The sequence below is a fragment of the Mauremys mutica genome, chromosome 19, assembly GCF_020497125.1.
Source record: "Mauremys mutica isolate MM-2020 ecotype Southern chromosome 19, ASM2049712v1, whole genome shotgun sequence".
NCBI lineage: Eukaryota > Metazoa > Chordata > Testudines > Geoemydidae > Mauremys > Mauremys mutica.
Genome location: NC_059090.1, coordinates 7,859,111 through 7,874,517, shown reverse-complemented (window position 1 = coordinate 7,874,517; position 15,407 = coordinate 7,859,111). Strand labels below are relative to the sequence as shown.

At 57.0% G+C, this 15,407-nt stretch overlaps 1 protein-coding gene across 1 annotated transcript in view; it reads right to left on the bottom strand.

Moving 5' to 3' along the window:
* SRRM3 (serine/arginine repetitive matrix 3) overlaps nucleotides 1–15,407 on the bottom strand; it is a 166,658-nt gene that overhangs the window by 17,405 nt on the left and 133,846 nt on the right. The window contains exons 7-12 of the mRNA XM_044993365.1: nucleotides 14,238–14,267; nucleotides 12,708–12,776; nucleotides 10,412–10,447; nucleotides 7,864–7,914; nucleotides 7,652–7,756; nucleotides 6,299–6,476 (exon numbers count right to left, since the gene is read on the bottom strand). Coding sequence (XP_044849300.1) covers nucleotides 6,299–6,476; nucleotides 7,652–7,756; nucleotides 7,864–7,914; nucleotides 10,412–10,447; nucleotides 12,708–12,776; nucleotides 14,238–14,267 — 469 coding nt within the window. The remainder of the gene's footprint in view (nucleotides 1–6,298; nucleotides 6,477–7,651; nucleotides 7,757–7,863; nucleotides 7,915–10,411; nucleotides 10,448–12,707; nucleotides 12,777–14,237; nucleotides 14,268–15,407) is intronic.

Below are 15,407 nucleotides of genomic sequence, written 5' to 3'. Positions count from 1 at the left end.
TCTTTTTGGTCATCTCCGCATCGTTATCCAAATGACACGCTCAGCGGCTTGCTAAATCCACATGGGACCTTTGATCCGGGGGCGGGGGAGGGGGGTTGGGATTTCAGGGAAGGGTTCACAAAGACCAAGGACAATCGATAAATCGCCATGGGTTTGTGAAGGGAGGTGGGGGTGCTTGTGGGATGGGAAGTAGAATCATCATAAAAATAAACCATGTTAACCCCCCCCCACCACAATATAGAGGAAATCAAAGAGCCGCTACAGGGATTGGACTAAATCTCTGGGTTGGGCAATATAATGGGTGGGAATTAGCCTCAAAGGCAGTGGGGATTGGGGGGAGGGAAGGAAAGGAAGGGGAATATGAAAATGTAAAATTTGATTGCCGAAGTATACTAGAGCCATAGGATTGCATTTGCTTAAGGCCACGATACACCATCCCCCCCTTCCCCCGCCACCCCCGTGCAAGAAGATCTCCAAAGCCTCTCTCATCACATCCTGATCATTACAGAATGAACAGGAAATCAACCCCTGCTCTCTGCACTCTGTCCCAAAGCCCCACCAAGTCCAGGCAGAGGCACCCGCTGATTTCGATAGATTTTTGATCAGGCAGCATCCTGATACAGGAGGCAAAAGAGGAGGTCTCTAGTGCAAAGCTTGAAAGCACAGGTCAGAGTTCAAAGGCAGAACACTTCTCCCTGGGAGAAGCCCTCTTGGCCAGAAATCCCTGGGGAAACGTGTCCTAAAGCAAAGAGCGGAGTGGGAATGGGGATTTCTGTCCCCCCCGGAATTCCGACACTTCAGCAGTTGTTTTCGTCCTAAATTGGGATAAAAACGCTGAAAAATATTGACATTTTTCCTGGACTGAAATGTTCTGAAAAGTGCCCATTTGGAAATGGCGAATGCTTCTGTTTCGGCAGTTTTGATGGAAGTGAAACATTCTGATGTTCCCAAACTGAGATGTTTCCTTTCTGTTCGTTGAAATGACCCAGCAGGTTTCGTTGTGAGTCAGTTCACCATTAAACGGCATTTCCCCTGTGTGCCGCCTTGCCCCATGGGAGCTGGAGTTTGGCTGTGACATGCCCAGTCTCCTCTATGGGCCAGGTTCAATGGCCAGACTACATTTCCCATGATGCAGCACACCATCAGTAAGAGGAGAAACTATGTTACATCATGGAAGACGCAGTCTAGTCAGGGTGCCTGACCCACAGGAGGGAATGGGCTCTTCAGATACCCTGAACTACAAGTCCCATGAGGCAATGCTGTAGTTTAATGCTGAACGGACTGAAAATGAAACATTTTGGATCCATTCAACAAACCAGAATCTTTGGGCAAACTAACCCAAAATGAAATATTTTGTTCCCATTTTCCTAATGGAAAAATGGAAATTTTCTTTCAGAAAATTTTGATTTTGCACAAACTACATTTTCCATCAAAAGTCGTTCAAGTGGAAAATTTCCAATCAGCTCCCTCCATTAGAGCCTTCTGCTGAGGGTGGAGGGGCATTTTTTTGTAAGAGGGTGGGGGTGTTCCTCACTGATAGGCAATACTCAAAACCCAAGAGTCAGATCTACCTAAAATCATGAGATTGGCTTAAAAAGTCATGAGAGTTTTTTTTTAAAATGTGGTGCTCTTTCTGAAGGAAGGCAGTGTTTCCTAGTGCATAGGGCATGAGAGTCCAGTTCAACTCCTGACTCTGCCGCTCAGTGACCCTGGCCAAGTCACTTCCCTTACCCGGCCCTCAGTTTCCCCATCTGTAAAATGGGAATAATGACCCTGCTCACCCTTGTGCTTTGAGATCTAAAGATGAAAAGTGCTATACAAGAGCTAGGGATTTATTATTATTTTTATTTGTCTCTTATCTGAGCCTTTAGGTTTCGCATTTTCAAGCATTTTTCCACAACTAGAGGGGCTAGAAAAAAACCAAAGGAGATGCTCACAATCACATGACTCCAGGAGGTGGGGTTTTAAGAAAAACTCCAAATAGCACGAGACCTGCAGTAAAATTGTGAGAGCTGGCAATTCAGGACAGGCGCATGGAGGGCAGAGCTGGTGGAAGAGCAAAATCCCTCTTCATGGGCAAATACTTTTGCAAATAAAAGTGCTGGGCTCCGTTTGTTGGAATTTACGTCAGCTCATTCATTGCTCAAGTATCCAGACGGCTCCTGTGGGATTCCCAGAATCCTCACAAACAAGCATTTGTCCAAACCTTTGTATCGAGAAGTGCTTTGCTCACTAACTGGCTATTGGCCAGGTTCCTATTTAAAGTCAGGAATCAAACACCACGCCCCGACTCAGGCGGACAAGGACGCTAGAGCAGAGCATGTGCTCGAGGCAGCTGGCTGGTGACCGTGCTGTGGGATGGACGCTGTCCAGACAGCCTATTTGCCAAGTGCTAATGAATGATGCACCGGATAGAAACCAGGCAGTGCGAGACATTCGCTGCCCAACAAAGCGGGTAGGGGCCCAGGCCTGCAAAGGGATCCGTGTGGAGAAATTCCTGCTACCTGAATGGCGCAAGGTCCTGCACTCGCCTCTCCCTTTGCAGAGCTGCCAGGGTTTGTGCAACCTCCTCTGTGACGTGAGCCAGTCACTGATTTCCCTCTTGGGACACCCCAGGAGTGGGATGGGTGAGGAGAGGCAGCAGCCCGGCTCTGACATCCCACAGCTGCAGGGTGGATGGGCACAGCCCTGGTCAGCCTGGAGAAGCCAACAGCTGGAAGGAGTTGGGGCTGACTACGGGGGAGGCCACTTCTTTGGGAAGCAGAGAGGCAGCTGAGGTGGGGAGAGGCAGGAGTATTGGGGGGCTGTAGGGGCAGGGGCAGGCTCCCCATTCTGTGCTTCTTACCCCCCCGCCCCCCATTATCTCAGCCTGAGCCCTTCCACTCCTACAGCCCCAGCCTGTTCCCTAGGTCGCTCTTCTGCCCCGGTCCCCACCCCCCGCTCCCCACCCCCCGGTCCCCACCCCTCTGCATTCAGCTCAGGTTGCTTCCCCCTTCTCCTCCCTGCAGGCCGGGCACGGATGAAACACCGCTGAGACCACAGCAGCCCCTGCTGGCCAGGTGTAGCAATTGCTGGGAAAGTCTGGCAAAATCCCTCTGTTGGTTCTCTCATCTGTCCGCTGCCCAGAGGTATCCCGAGTTCTGGGCACCGGGAGAGCGTCCCCCACCTAGTGCCCAGCCCGGGGGAGCCGCGCTTTGATGGCCGATGCCCCCAGCACACAGGAGGAAGCTGCCTGGGCTCAGGGAGTGGGGGGAAGGGATGTAACCAGGCAGACGTCGACAGGCCCAGTGCGTGCCAGCAAGCGCTAGGGGCACGCTCCTGGGTGCCTGGTGCAGTGCAGGCATCTCCTGGCTGCGTGCAAGCCACACACTGGCCAGGCTGTGCTAGGGGTGTTCTTGCATCATAGCTAAGTTCTGTGTTGGCCTGACTGAGTCAAGAAGAACCGTTTCCGTGTGAACCGGCCTCTGTGGCTCCTGACCCAGGGCAGCTCAAAGGGCCCCAAGGACTGAACCCCAGAGAACAGGTGGCTAATGAAGAAGGATCAGTGATAACTATCCTCAACTCCTACATCACTTTTCATCCCAAGATCTCAAAGCACTTTGCAAACATTAAAGGCTGGATTCTGACCTCAGAGAGACTGATGGAAATCTGGAGCGACTCCACTAACATCAGGGGACTTCCTCTGGCTTTAAAGCAGGGGGAGTGAAATCTGAATCTGGCCCTAGATAATGAAGCCTCCAGGCAAGTGTCAGTCATCACCCCCATTTTACAGATGGGGAAAACTGAGGCACGGAAAGGTTAAGTGTCGTGCCCAAGGCCACTCAGCAAATCAGTAGCAGAAATAGGTCAGAACCCAGGAGTCCTCACTTCACTAAGCCCACTTTCTAAAAACCCCACCATTTACCCTTCCTTCCAGCAACTCTGGGAGTCTCCATCAAGCATTCCACCCTGTCCCCGGCTCTGGCACAGATACGTTTGGCTCAGTCAAGTCCAGCTGCTGTGTACTGCAAGCTGGTCACCGCCAAAATGCCAGAGGGACTCTGCTGAGCCTGCCCCTGGGGTCTACCACTATGGTGGTGGACTGGTCCCGATTTCAACTGTGGAGCAGATGTACTGGAGGGTGGCAAAGGAAGGATGGCCTAATAGTTAGGGCAGTAGCTAGGTTCAATTCCCTGCACTGCCACAGGTTCTCTCTGTGACCTTGGTCAAGTCACTTAGTCTCAGTTCCCATCTGTGAAATGAGGATCACGGCAATGCTTCATCATAACTGGCACTATTTATCCCGGCCTCACGGGGGACAAATGCCAGAGCTGGTGGGAAATTTTCAACAGAACAGGTCTGTCAGAATCTGCAGTTTCACTGAAATCAAAGTGTTTTGCAGGAACATCTGGATTTCTGTCGAAAACGTCATTAAAATGTCTAAACAAATAGTTTGGACTTTTTCATTTTCTTTGGAGAAGGTACAAAGTGTTTCATTTTGACTCTCATTTTGTTTTGTTTAGACTTGTATATTATATTAATTTATTATTGCATATACTTAACATTAATGGTAATATATAACGTTTTATATACACACAAGCTTTATGCCATTATAGCTCATTAACTATCTAATGTTTCCGCATTACCAGAAGAGAACATTTAAAGGTTTCCAACTTGACATTTTTCAGAATTTCCTTCTTATGAGAAATTGACATTTTGCTCCAATTTGGATCAGAAAAAATGTGAAAATCTGGAATCTCCTCTGGGAAGGAAATTCTGTTTTCCAACCCGCTCTGAGGGATGCGTTCAAAGTTTGTGAGGTGCCCAGACGCTCTGGCAACAGGGGCCAAAGAAGGGCCTGAGATAAAGAGGCAAACCCTAGTAAGTCTGCTTCTCCTGGAAGCACATTAGGAACGGGCCATTGGCTCGTACAGAGGCACAGTCCAGCATTCTGCACCGATAGCGCCAAGTACCGTAGTGACTTGGGCCATCACCATCATACATTGGCCTGAGGTCTCAATAAGAAGTCTGCTCAGGAGGAGTTTTGGGGTCCATCCTGCATGGTGCTGAGCACTCTGTCTCCCATCCATCGGAGCATGAGCACAGTCCCATGGGAGTCATGGCAGGTTTGAGGCCTGTGGGCAACTTTCGTCGTGAAACCCGCAAAGCACCTGAAACTCGTCCGGTTTGGGGACAGCTCTGAACCCCAGCCAAGGTTCTCCACCTGGAGCCAGGTCCAGTTCTGAGCAAGCAAGGCCTGGCTTAGGCTCCTGGGGGACTCACCATCTCACGTGGTCTCAGCAGGATACCAGGAGAAGCTCTGAAGCTTCTACCAGGTTTTCTCCCCCTTGACTTTTTCAGGCTCCCAGGGGTTGAGCTCTACACGGGGAGAAACCAAGGCTTCCTACCAAGCACCAGGGCCCTCGGGAAAGGCCCAAAGCTTTGTACGAGGAAGGCGGCTGTAGCCAAAGTGGGCATGAAGCCTCCAGATGCAAGGGGAATAGCCAACATCTCTCCAGCCCCTGCTCATGCAGAAGGACTGAGGTTAGCTAGCCAGACCTACAGGCCATGGTGACACTAAGCTGCAGGCCTTGCTCGCTCCATTGACTTCCATGGAGAAAGGGCGGCAGGGTGTGGCCGTGGGGACGGATCTGAGAGTGGAGTTAGAGGATCCCGGTGGATGTGAGTCGAAGGCTCCCACCACAGTGAGCTCCCTGACTCTACTGACGCTGGGCTCCTTCCTAAGAGGCTTCCACCATTCTGGCTAAGGCAGATGCATCGTGGGGAGGGTGGTGACCAACTTTCATCAGAGATGCTGCTACCCCTTGGTTATTGAATTGGGTCCACCGGGAAGCACCATGCAGGGCGGAAGATGGCACTGAATGCTCCCTGCCCCTCCTCAGTGCCCTTGGGAAGAGTCAGTGAGGAAAAGCCCCACTATCTGCTCCCCTCGGCGGTGTTTATTGGGAAATCTTGACGCGAACCGTGAAATAAACCTCAGAAAAGTGCTTCCTGCTCCCACCCACGCCACACGTCCCTCCAGCCACACATGTCCAGTCCCCCAGCAGTGCATCGGGCTGCCCAGGCCTGGGCCCTAGGTGCATGACAATGGTGATGGAGGGGGCGGGGTGATGGAGGGGGCAGTGCATGGCCTGGCCTGTCTGGCAGACACAGGCGCCGGGAGCTGGGCTCGCCCAGGTGAGTTTGCCAGCTCTGGCTTTGCAAGCGCTGAGCGAAGGAGGAGGGTAGATGATGGGGAGGGGAGGAGGAAGGCAGGGCAGGGCGGGGGCGAACGGTGGTAACAGAAGAGCATACGTACATCCTGCTGTTTTTCGCCCGGGGTGCCGTGGCTGTGCCGGCCGTTCTGGGCGCTGCCCTTGTGCCCGTTCTGGTGCGGCGTGGCCGAGCGGCTGTGCCAGGTGCGAGAGGAGGACGGGCTGCGGCTGGAGCGGAGGCTGCTGGGCTTGTGTCCATCCTCTCTGTGCTTGGGGGTTAGTCTGCGGGAGAAAGCAGAGAGCAGATGACTGCGGGTGATCTCCTAGGAGAGGTGAGGGGGCAGCTATGGGCTGGGGGAGAGGCAGGCTGGCATAGCTCCAGTACTTTCTGAAGGCAAGCATCTCCCTGACCGGCATTATACACATACACAGTCACTGGTGGGGCTGCCCCCACAGTGCTCCCTGCTGGCCATGCATGGTGCTGCAGGTGTCTCCTGCCTCAGTTTCCCCCTCCAACATGGGCCTGCCCACACAGGCTGGAGGTGGTGTCCTCGCTGAGCCCTCTGGCCAAGTGACTCACTAAACCTTAACCCCTCCCAGGGTAACAAAAGGCCAAACAAACAAAAGGTTCTGCCACCCGCTGGGCCTCTCTTCAGCCCACCCTGCGGGCTCAGCTCCAGCCCTCCGGGCTCCCTTCCAGTCCCTCTGCTCTGGGACAGAGCCCTGACTCCCGGCTGCTTCTCTGGAGCCCTTCCAGACCCGGCTTCAGGACCTGCCACAGCAGCCCACATGCTCCCTGTGGTTGCTCCCCAAACTGAGCCCTCTGCCCTTTTAAAGCCCAGGTGTTTACCGGGCTGTCACATGACCCCATTAGTCCCTCCCCCTCCAGCTGAGAGGCAGCTAATTATGGCCCCGGCAGGGCTGGCTGGTCCAAAGCCGCCTGGCCCTTAAAGGGGCAGGCCACCCTGTTACGTGCACACAGATACCGCTACACCGACTGCTCCAAAAGCGTGAGTCAGGCCTCCCCAAATCACGAGATTGGTGTAAAAATCAGATTTGTTTAAAAAAATAAATCCCAACCATTTGGGGCTCTTTATTTCTTGTCTGGTTTTGGAGCATTCAGGGGTCACATTTCTAAGCTTTTCTCCAGACCTGCCATGGCTGGAAACGCCCCCTGACTCCAGGCGCTGGCGCTTTTGGAAAGAGCCCCCAGGAGCGCCAGGCTGGTGGTGCTGGGAGGTCAGAACCAGCCCCCCTCTTCTTGCCCCATAACTCAAGGGGAAGGGAGAGGCAGGTCTAAATGGAGGAGCCTGCCTTTAAATCGAAGCTCACGCGCACCTCTGACAGCCTCCCCTGCACTCTGCTCACCCAGCCCTTCCCAGCCCGCCACCCCAGAGCCGCCTTAAGTCTGCCCGAGGTCCAGGACAGGCCAGCGTTCCTCGGGGGACCAAGCTCACCTGCCGGGCGATTTGGAGTGGCTGTAATCGGATGAGAGCGAAGCGCTGTGAGAGCTGCAGCTGCTGTGCCTGTGGCACCTGCGGGCTGGGGAGTTGCTGGGGGATCTGCGAGAGAGAGAGAAAAGGGAGAGGAGGCGGGTGAAGGACCTGGCCAGAAATCAAGGCCCTGCTCCCACCTGGAACCTCCCCCGGGCTTGCATCTGAACCCTCACCTCTTTCGCTCTTTGGTTTTCTCTTTCCGTTTGTTCTTGGGGCTCCGGGACCTACGGAACAGCAGAGAACTGAAAACACAGAGGCAGCGCGCGGCCCAGCCCCGAGAGGGACGTGTGGGTGGGGAGGGGTTGTCTTCCAAGCTGCCATCCAACCGGCCAGCCCCACATGCGGCGCTCAGCGTGGGTGCACACGGGGGGCTTGCACCGGGAGCAACACAACGGAAAAGGGGCTCTCAGGCCCTCTGTCACGCCCATCCCCATCGTAGCACGTGGGCTGAGACCGACAAGGCAGCACACGCCCCACGCTGGGGCAAATTCGCTGCTGGTGTCAGTGGGGGCGGCTCCAATGGCATTTCACCCATTTACGTCAGCGGGGAATTGGTCCCATCACTGCTAACGGTGAGCTGAGACCCCACTGAACTGCTGGGTGCATGTTTACCTCGGCCCATCCCGGGTCATCTCCAGCCTTGGGTGATTTGCATTGGTTTCCAATCCCCGCACCCCCCACTTTGAATTTTGAGTTCAGATGCCCTCTCCCCACCCTCGCTCCAAATTCAGAGCAAATCTCCTTCAGCACAGCGGGAGTCTGGCACCGGTTTCGATGCTACGCCAGCGAGCAGCCCAGGGTTTGCCGAACACTGGGCCCCACGTTCTGAGAGCTCCCCGTGACCCTTGGCTCCGTGTCACGGGGATTCTCCATCAGGCCATGGGTGCGGCAAGGCAAGGTGCCTAACCCCCCGCCCCAGCCAGGACGTCTCCATTGGAGCTGGAGGTGTCGTTGCCAGCTCAGAAGGAACCCGCGCCAGCTCTGATGGAAACAGCAGGCTGAAAATAGCCGTGCAGGCAGCGGGAGGAACTATCCGCCCTGAGCACGGCCCCAGCGTCTCGGACCGGATCGTGCCCCGGGGTTGGCCCCTGGCTCCACCGCACCCACACGGCTGTTACCGGGTGGGTCTCCTTGGGCTGGAAATCACACTCCGGCGCCAGCCTAGCCCTGCCCCAGGCCTGGAACCATTGAATCCCAATAGGGGGCCTGGCTTTTCCGTCCCCACTTGAGCCTTGTTTCAAAACACAAGGCAGAGGGCAAAGCCTCGTCCTCCTTGCTGGAGCAGAGCGATGTGCTTGGAGTTAGACCGGCAACCTGAAATAAGGCACGGATTCTCATGCTGCTGGGGGGCAGGGGGAGGGATCCTGGATCTGGGGGTGCTGCTGGAGGGCAGGGGGAGGGATCCTGGATCTGGGGGTGCTGCTGGGGAGCAGGAGGAGGGATCCTGGATCTGGGGGTGCTGCTGGGGGGCAGGGAGAGGGATCCTGGATCTGGGGGTGCTGCTGGGGTGCAGGGGGAGGGATCCTGGATCTGGGGGTGCTGCTGGAGGGCAGGGGGAGGGATCCTGGATCTGGGGGTGCTGCTGGGGGGCAGGGGAAGGGATCCTGGATCTGGGGGTGCTGCTGGGGGGGCAGGGAGAGGGATCCTGGATCTGGGGGTGCTGCTGGGGAGCAGGGGGAGGGATCCTGGATCTGGGGGTGCTGCTGGGGGGCAGGGGGAAGGATCCTGGATCTGGGGGTGCTGCTGGGGGGCAGGGGGAGGGATCCTGGATCTGGGGGTGCTGCTGGGGGGCAGGGGGAGGGATCCTGGATCTGGGGGTGCTGCTGGGGAGCAGGGGGAGGGATCCTGGATCTGGGGATGCTGCTGGGGGGCAGGGGGAGGGATCCTGGATCTGGGGGTGCTGCTGGGGGGAAGGGAGAAGGATCCTGGATCAGGGGAGTTGCAGGGGGAGGAATCCTGGATCTGGATCCCCCCGGCTGTGTAAGCTGGAAAGCTCGTCTCTCTCCCCAACAGAAGCTGGACCAATCAAAAATACCCCCTCCCCGACCTTGTCTCTCTAATTAGCACGGGGGTCAGGGAGGCACATCAGAGGCAGGACAGTGGGTTTCTTTGCCTTCTCTGAAGCATGGAGCCGGCTATCTGGAGGGCTAGACAAGCGGCCTGGTGGCTCCCAGGGCCTGTTCCAGTGGCGAGAGTCTGTTACGTCTGCACGCTGAGGAGCAGCTGTAGCCCATTCGCAGCGGCCCGGCCTTGCCGAATGCACAGGAGGCTGGGATCTGTTGGGAGCTGCCGGGCCGGAAGGCAGCGTCCCTGGGGCCCAGCCGGTATACATGGTACCAACCTGGAAGCGTCTTACCGGTGGCCTCTGATGGAGCAGGGGAGGTCGGTGCTGGCGGTGAAGTGAAGATGGGGCGTTACCGTCGGGCAGTTCCGCCCCGAGCCCCCTTTGCTCCTGGCTCTCAGGGGGAATCCTACTGGCGGCATGTGCCTCTGGGGTGCAAACGCACCTGGCCCTGCTCCCACACCCACTTGGTGTGGACACAAACAGCCCAGGGGCACCCGACCCAGGCCACCCCTGAACGGTCCCTGGAAGGGAGCGAATTTCCCTCGGGGCAGGGGACGGCAGAGGCCAGAGGGAGGAGAGGGTGCCCTGGGGGCACCAGCGGGTGGGGTGGGGTGGGCCAAGCTAGGGGATCAGGCTCTTGCTCCGTTCGCTCTCACCTGCGTCTTCTCTTCTTCCGGGATCCGGACTCAGACCTGAGGGACGACAGGGACGAGAGAAACAAAGCAGAGGGGTTGAGATGCGCTCTGAGGGGGCAGCTCACAGCTGTGACACCCCGAGGGAGGGGAAACTGGTAGCCAGGGGGCTCTGGGCAGAGGGACAATGGTGCATCTACATACCCCCCTACAAACCCTCTAGCCACTGTCCCCATACACGCCTGCCTAGCCAGCCCCCCAGCCCCAGATATGCCCACCTAGTTATCTACCGCAGACAAATGTATCTCTATGTTTTTCAGCCAGCTCTCCGGTGAAATCATTTCACCCGCAAACCACCTGCTGCTGAATCTGGGTGGGAGGCAGCAGCGGTTTAAACAGCCCATGATACAGCAGCTTGGAACAGGGGAGGCAGAAGACTCCTGTGTCCATTTGAAACGGGGCTGGGATTTAGTTCAGAATAGAATGACCTGCCCCGGGACTGAGGCAGGACCCCGGGGCGAACACCCCGACTCATGCAAAACATGGGCTCTCCACTAACGACAGCTGGCCAGGACCTTGATTTTACATCTGGGCTCAAAGAAGCCACGTTCACCAGCACAGCGCCCCCGGCACCATGCCAGGCCAGCGGCTCCAGGCTGATTCAGAGATATTGTGCCACCTACACCAGCTGTGACTTTCCTGGGGGGTTATATTCCAGGCCTGAGCCAGCCCTGCCCCGGTCACTTCATGAGAGCTGATGGGCTTGCAGCTCAAATCTACTTGCTACCGTAACTCCCGAATGTAACGTCCCCCAGTAACACCAGCGAACGGCTGCCGATGGCCAAACACTCAAGAATATCCACGTACTGTAGTAATACCAAGTATGGCTGCATATCACAGCAGCACCTGCATGCTAGAAGGCCTAAGCCAGCTCCTCTAACAGTGTCTGGCCACCTTCTCTGGTTCTGGTCCAGCTGGGACGAGTGAGATGCTGGCAGGATCACACCTCCCTGGGGCATGTTAGCCCAAAAAGCGGGAGGTGGGGGGGATCAAAGATTTATTAATGATCATGGATTCAAACTTTGGAATCCTTTAACCCAGTAAGATGGCAGCGTGCAAAGGAACCAGTCAGCTGCCCGGCAGGCCGGAAAAGGATTGGCTGAGCCACCCCTGATGTCACCCAGGTTGTGCTTTCGCTCTCGGGATGCTAGTCGCAGAGGGACACAGGAACCAGAAGGGCGGGTGTGTAATCGAAAGGAAAACGACCCTGCCCTGTGTGGTCTCTGGAGTGGGGGTGACCCTACGTGACTGATCTGAGGAGGGCAGGGGGCTCTCCAGCTGGACCCTGCCGATGCCACTCCTTGGCTGGCCCTTGGGATTAGCACCCGGTGCAATCTGTCCACCAGGGCCGAGCCCAGGGAGCGCCACCCCCTGGTGAAGCCAGGTCCAGTGTGAAGCCCAGGTTCAAGGGGAGACACAGGCTCAGCGAGGTTGGGATTTCATTGGCAGAATAGGAGGGACTCGGTGTCACCCACTCCCTGGCCGTGCAGCCAGCCGCTCCTTCTGCCACGGCGGCGTCTGGCGGGGAGAGGCCAGGCAGCGCGAGCGGAGAGCCAGGGAGACAGTGTGGCCAGGCCATGGAGAGAGGTTGACGGGCCCGCTATGGCCGTGGCTGACAAAGGGAGCTCTTTTAGCTCAGGCAGGAGGCTCCTGCTTCGGGGTCCAGAGGTCCCAGGGTGGATCCCCACTGCCGACGACCCGCCGCAGTGGTTACAGCCCAGTCCTGCCTCTCCTTCAGGACGCGGGATGCCACCCGCCTCCTGCCAAGAGGCCATTTGCAGCTGGGCGGCCCCTCGCCCTTCCAAACTCCCTCAGCCCAGGGCTTGCTGCAGGTGCAGGTGCTGCCTGGAGCCTCTGCCCGCTGCATCGGATTCCCCAGCCAGCGATGTCCTAATTGCTTTGCACGGGTCATTTATAACATCCCGCTGCCCTCCTAGCCCAGGGGCCGGGGGGAGGGGAGCGCTGAGTTCAGGTTTAAGGGCCTTAGCCCAGGCGGCTGCTTTGTAAGCAGGATCGGCTGCCTGCCCTGCATTATTCACGGCCCCGGAGATCCGCAGTGCAACACCCGCAGCTGCCGGAAGCTGTTTTGAGTCAATCCAATTACACCCAGGGGAGCTTTGGCCCTTCCCCCCAAGCCACGGGCGGATTAACCCTTCCTGCTGCATGGCCCAGCCCAGCCCAGGAGGGAGCGAGCCGGGGAAGGAGGGTGGAGAAGGATGGAGCCGCGAGGGGAAGGATCGCAGCTCCCCCGGCCCAGTACCTGTCTCGTCTGTGTTTCTTCCCATTCTTCTTTTTCTTCTCCTTCCGGAGCGGCGAGGAGCTGTCGCAGCTGGAAAGCAAACACGGGAGCCTTTGAGTGGTGGGTGGGGTGGAACTTCCCTGCCCCGGGACAAGGCCTCCTCAGGGCCGCAGATTTCGCTAGGACCAGTGTCTGAGAACGGCCCCCTCCTGCCGGATACCCGGCATGGGCCCGACCCCTGCCGAACAGCCAGCGTCGTGTCCCCATGAGCCGGCGCACACCCAGCCCGACGCAGGGAGGTTTAGAGAGAAGGGCTGAGATTAAGGTGACCAGATGTCCCTATTTTATAGGGACAGTCCCGATTTTTGGGCCTTTTTCTTATATAGGCTCCTATTCCCCCCCACTCCCTGTCCCAATTTTTCACATTTGCTGTCTGGTCACCCTAGCTGAGATCCCTCCAAGCGGCCAAAGGGATTTGAACACCGAATTATAACAGGGTGTTCAAATCCACCCGGCGGCTCGGAAAGTCTCAGCCAGCAAAAATAGTCGAGAGCATTAAAGAGGGTCTGAAAAACGGGGGAAAGAATTTTCCTGGGGGGTGTTTTGATTGAAATTTTGTTTAAAAATGTGATTGAAATGGTTTTTTTAAACCTTTCAGCTACCTCTAAAAACACTTTGGTTGCATCTCAGCGCCACCTTGTGGTCCCTGCAGGATCTCACAGGAAACCGGTCACAAAGCCCATGGGCCAAAGATTCCTAATTAGTATTACGAGTTATGCTAATCGTAGGCGCTGGACAAACACAGACTGAACTGAGAGCCCTTGCCCCAAAGAGCTTCCAGGCTACAGAACCTCAATACACCCAGCTGGAATCAGATTTGCCAAAGCCCTCGGCGCTGGTGCCTCCACTGAAGTCACCCGGAAATCACCCGTCTGCAAATCCTGGCTCCAGAGTCAGCTTGTGGGCGCCAGCTGGTGCCAATCAGTGCCGCCCTGCAGGCTTCCCCGCAGCCAGCCCCAGCTGAGGATCTGACTCTGAACCCACCATGTTGTGGACACGATGGTTAAATGAAAGCACTTCACTGACCCCTGAGGGTATCGCAGCACTGCAGTCCCGGGCTGCGACCGCAGCACAAGTAGACACTCCCTAGCTGGCTTTGATCGCGTGGCCACTCCGCTAGGTAGCGGGGGTCCTGGGCGGGCAGGGCCGGCTGCAGATTCACAGCTAGATCCAAGCTAGCTCCGGTCTGTCTCCATGTGCTGCAGTCCCACCTGGTGGAGACATGCCCGTAGATACCCACCTCGCTGGGTCAGGGAGGCAGCCTGGCTTCAGCGGGGGGTCGACACGGACACGGCCCGAGCAGCAGCTGGGGAGGGAGCCGAGGGTTTGGCCCATGGCCTGCAGCTCTGGGAATATGGACTTACCTAGAGTGAGGGAAGAGGCCTGGGCTGGAAAGAATGGCCAGCCTGCTGCCTCCTGCCCTCCCTTACATTTCAGGGGCGCCCGCGAGGAGGGGGAGGGGGAGGGGGAGCAGGCTCCCACATCACTCACCTGCGCTCTGATCCGGGTTTCCTCTTTTTGCTGACATTGGGGGAGGAAACAGATAAATCACGTTAGTGGCAGCAGCGTCTTTCCAGTGGGCAGAGGGCCAGAGCCCAGGACCTATTCAGGAGCTGGGCCCCTAATGGGGACCAAGCTGTTCCACGTAGCCCTTTCTGTGGGGCTCGGGGCCCGAATCCTGCTCAGTTACCACCCCCTGATGCTGAGCATCAGTCTCCCCACGCTGGGCTGGGCCTGCTCCCAGCATGTGCCCTGGAGTGCGTTCGGCTGGGTGATGGCACGTCTCCTAATGACATAATTCCATGCCATGATTATCTCATGCACGCACAGTAATTGCCTCGTTAGGACGTGGCAGTGCAGAGGGGAAACATTACGGGGCTGGTTGCGTTCCAGGACAAAACAAGAAGACATTTAGAAACACAGACTCCCGTCAGAGGAGCCAGTGCTCCCAGCGGCAGAGAGAGCCGGGCAAGGAGGGGATGGAAGCGGCCACAGCGACAAAGGGTCCTTGAATGTGTTTGGCAATCGGGGGCGAAGGGAATTACCCCTCCGCTGTTATCTCCTGTTCTCAGTTTGCATTTGGGCCAGGGTGGCCATATTTACCAAAGTAAAATCGGGACCCCGCACGGGGCTGGTCTGAGCTGCCTGTCTGACATCACCGCTTGCCTGAGGACACACACAACTCCCCGACTCCCACGGGGCTGTCCCAAGCCACCCGGCATTGCTGCTCACCCAAGCCCCATGGCACCCAGGACTGGGGCTGACCACCCACACCCCACACGGCCCTGAGCTAACTGCCCGAGCACCATGATGCCCGGGCCTGGGTTTGTCCACCTGAGCTCCATGACTCCCTGACTCCCCAAGACCCACGTCGCCCCGGGCTGACTGCCGGAGCCCTGCCACCCGGCGCCTCGTGTCGCCACTGGCCTCCCCAAACATTCCTCCGCGCCCCATCAGCTGGCACTCTTGCCAACTGATCAGAGCAACTTGCAGCTGGCAAGGGCAACAGGGACAAATGCCCAGTTTTGCCAAAAAAAGTCAGGACGTCCGGGACAGGGCTTAAAAAGGGGACTGTCCTGGCCAAAATGGGATGTATGTTGGTCATCCTCATTTGAGCCTTACTGTAAGGTGTGTGTGTGCATGTCTGGATGTGTGTGTGTC